The sequence below is a fragment of the Aplidium turbinatum genome, chromosome 3, assembly GCF_918807975.1.
Source record: "Aplidium turbinatum chromosome 3, kaAplTurb1.1, whole genome shotgun sequence".
NCBI lineage: Eukaryota > Metazoa > Chordata > Ascidiacea > Aplousobranchia > Polyclinidae > Aplidium > Aplidium turbinatum.
This window is the reverse complement of record NC_137474.1, coordinates 44,038,742-44,042,291: the sequence shown is the minus strand read 5'-3', so window position 1 is coordinate 44,042,291 and position 3,550 is coordinate 44,038,742. Positions and strand designations below refer to the sequence as shown.

The window sequence follows — 3,550 nt, the reverse complement described above, 5'->3', positions numbered from 1 at the left end:
TATAATTTAAAAGTTTCAATTTTGAAGCTATTTTTAAGAAATTAGAACAAAAAGCGACTTTCTGTCCCTATATTAGATATTGTAAAAACGCAGTTACAGAAAATAACTTTTCATACCAATTAGGCTTTTTTTATATGTAGCAAAATATGTCATGATTGCTTATTATTCTTATGCGTCAATTGACGCATCGATTGGTACTAGGTAGTTTGAAAGCGCAGTGACTTTCATATACGTTTTCCAATTTACAGAAAATATTGAGTTTTTAAACTAGTTATAACAATTAGAGGATGCTACTTGAATTGCTGTCTCATTAGCAAAACGATGTTCGCCAAGATTCTGCCAGTTTCTCACTTTCGTTTGGTGATGGAATATCGTTTATTTTAGCTGGTACTTTCCTTTCTGATTGGAACATGTTAATGACAAGAATGACAGAAAAATGCCAAATAATCATTTTTCGATAATGATTTGGTTTGAAAACGCTTTTTTCTTGGCTATGAATGTATCGTTTCTTTCAATCAAATTCTATCAAAACGTAAAAGTATGTTTTTTAAACAAACCTTAAACATTATTTTTGAACAAGTAAGTTTGAAAGTCAAAGAAAACTTTCCATTTTTCTTGTATTGATTAAAAAACATACTTAAACAAATTTTTCGAAGCAGCAACAGTTAGATAAAATGTCCGTCTTTGGGTATTTGTGCTGACAACATGAATTTGATTTTTGTGACTGTTTGCAAAGTTTAAAATAACCATAAGTAACGATTCGGAACTCCAACTTATAATTAAAATAAAAGAAAAAAATACTTCACAAGAAAACAAAAGTATTCAAGCTGCACGCCTATAATGCCAAACTGAGACAACAAAAGTATTGCACAAGTTTCATTTTGTTCAGTTTACATTGTTGTATCCAACACAATCTATGTTTTTTTGTTTTTTTCTTTTTACTGTTACGCATTTTTTCTCGTATCCAAGAGGGAAATTGTAAGGAGAGGGAAATTGAAAGCCTAAAAAATTCAATTACTAACTACCGACTTATTTTCGCATTACTGCAGGTTTATCAATCAGTCTGATCAACTTGATCACCACCTCAGATCTATCTGCACTGTTTAAGTACCAAAGGATCGGTCAACAGTCTTAATATTATATTAGAAATCGATTTCATGAGAGGCTGCAGCCCTCACATCGTCAGTCTATACTATAGCAGTGCTTTTCAACCGGTGTGCACGGTGCACCCTAGGGTGCACCAAAATATGCATGGGGTGCACCAGTACGAAAAGGTATACACGGGTGCATCACAAACTTGTCACACTAAACAGATACTTTTTACAAAACTTTCTGTGAGCAAAAATGAACCATTAATATTTGACTTTCAGGATATAAGAAAAAAGATGTAGGTTTCAAGTCATTTTGCAGCAACTGAAGGACTATATTGAGTATTGACTGTGTATTTATGGACCGCAATGCTACTACAATCCTCTGTATTTTTTTAAATGTTTATGTCTAATTTGATTTTTGTTTTTTAGGTATAATATTATTATTTAGTTAACTATTTTGTCTGTGATGTCTCTATTCAAATATTTTACGAAAACTTCAACTTCTGTATCAACGAGCGAGGGTAGAGTTTTTCAGCAAAACGAAGGCAGTGCAAGGCATGAAGATAGCCAAAGCTGTGCAACGGAAACTGAAACTCCTCTGACGTCTATTGCTTGCAAAGGCGGGAGAAATGTGAAACGCAAAAGTCAAACAGTGTCCACGCCAAAACGAAGAAGATGGAATGAGGATTATGTGAAGTACGGTTTCCATCTTTCAACAGATGATAAACACAATCAGTATCCATCGACTAGTTGTCTGTTTTGTGCAGTCAAGTATGCCAACTGCAATCTTGTTCCTTCCAAACTCGAGCTGCATCTTCAAAAACAACATCCTAAACACCAGTACAAGTCCAAGGAGTTTTTTGAGTCACAGTTATCATCAATTCGTAAGCAACAAAGATCCTTTGAATTGCAAATGATAGGCAAACAGAGTAAAGACATTGTGTTAGCTTCGTTCAAGATGGCTCATGTTGTTCTTAAAAGCAAACGTCCTCATACAGAGCTAAAATCAGTGGTATTACCATGTCTTAAAGTAGCAGCAGATTTGATTCATGGTGGTAAAGAAGCAGTTGATTGAGAAGCAGTGAAGCAGTGAGTTTCAAAATTTTCTCTGTCTGATACCACAGTTTATCGCCGATGTCAAAGTATATCAACAAACTTGGAGGATCAGTTGATACAAAAGTTGAAGGAAGCGCCTTCGTTTGCCATCCAGGTAGACGAAACAACTGATATATCTTCAGAAGCTCAACTCATTGTGTTTTGTAGATTTGCTGATATTTCACATAAAACCATTACAGAGCATTACTTATTCTGTAAACCGTTGGGAGTGAATGCAACCGCCAATTCTATTTCTGAGAAATTGGATGATTATATGAAGGAGAAAGGACTCAGTTTGGAAAAATGTAAATCAGTTACCACTGATGGTGCAGCTGCAATGACAGGATCCATCAACGGTGTCGTAACAAAAATAAAAGAACTTTCTCCTGAATGCGTCGGTGTTCATTGCATCTTACATCGTGAAGCTCTTGTCGCAAAGAAAATGAAAAGAGGAGGTAAAGAAAAGAATATTGGCGAAAATGATGCCGGTACCACTTTTGCAGAGGTAATTCAGGAAGTTGTTGGTATTGTTAACTATATTCGAAGCCTCGCAAAAAAACGCAGGATGTTCACTAAGTTGTGTGCACAAATGGACGCGTCATTCACAGAATTGCTCTTGCATACGGAGGTACGGCGGCTCTCCAGAGGCAAAGTTCTTAGCCGTATCTTTCTGCTTAGAGAAGAATTGGGAGTTTTTTTTAACAGAGGAACATAACCAACAAGCTAGAAAGTTTCGTGACAATTTTTGTTTGGCAAAAGTGGCGTATATGGCTTCCATTTTTGAACACCTCAATAAACTTAATCTGAATTTGCAGGGGAAGAAAGGGGATATTTTTGAAAGCATGTCCAAAGTCAATGCTATAAAGAAGAAACTACCACTGTGGCAGAACGGAGTTGCATCATACAATTTCTCTGATTTTCCGCTTTTCCACGACTTCATGGAAGAACATGGAAGCAATTGTCAAGAGCAACTGTTGCCACTTATTCATGCCCATCTTAATTTGTTGCAAGAAAACTTTGAGAAATATTTCAATGCTGAACAGAATGCCACACTTAATGCCAGTTCTTGGATATTACAACCTTTCATTTATGACGGGCCTACTATAGAAATTGAAGATTTGATTGATCTCCAATCGGATTTTGGTATGAAAGTATTATTTAAAGAGACACCATACACCGACTTTTGGGTGCACCTGTTAAATGTGCCAGAATACAGAAGCATAGCAGAAAGGGCACTTTCCGTACTTATTCAAATGCCAACAACGTATTTATGCGAAAGCGGCTTTTCTTGTTTGTGTGAAATCAAATCTCGAAAAAGAAATTCAATCACACACATCGATCCATTGATTGAGGGGAGCAATTGA

General features: G+C 35.9%; 1 protein-coding gene across 1 annotated transcript; it reads left to right on the top strand.

Moving 5' to 3' along the window:
- The first annotated feature begins 1,557 nt into the window (after window positions 1-1,557).
- On the top strand, window positions 1,558-3,550 carry LOC145766847 (zinc finger BED domain-containing protein 5-like). The gene is made up of 3 exons (XM_082578549.1): window positions 1,558-2,146; window positions 2,216-2,814; window positions 3,002-3,550. Exons 1-3 carry the CDS (start codon window positions 1,558-1,560, stop codon window positions 3,548-3,550), a joined length of 1,737 nt encoding a protein of 578 aa, XP_082434675.1.

Excerpts from the sequence above, each read along its gene's own strand:
- LOC145766847 (XM_082578549.1), top strand. The coding sequence starts at position 1,558 with ATGTCTCTATTCAAATATTTTACGAAAACTTCAACTTCTGTATCAACG. Across the intron at positions 2,147-2,215 it reads AGCAGATTTGATTCATGGTG|TTTATCGCCGATGTCAAAGT; the intron begins GTAAAGAAGCAG and ends CTGATACCACAG. Across the intron at positions 2,815-3,001 it reads AATTGCTCTTGCATACGGAG|GGGAAGAAAGGGGATATTTT; the intron begins GTACGGCGGCTC and ends CTGAATTTGCAG.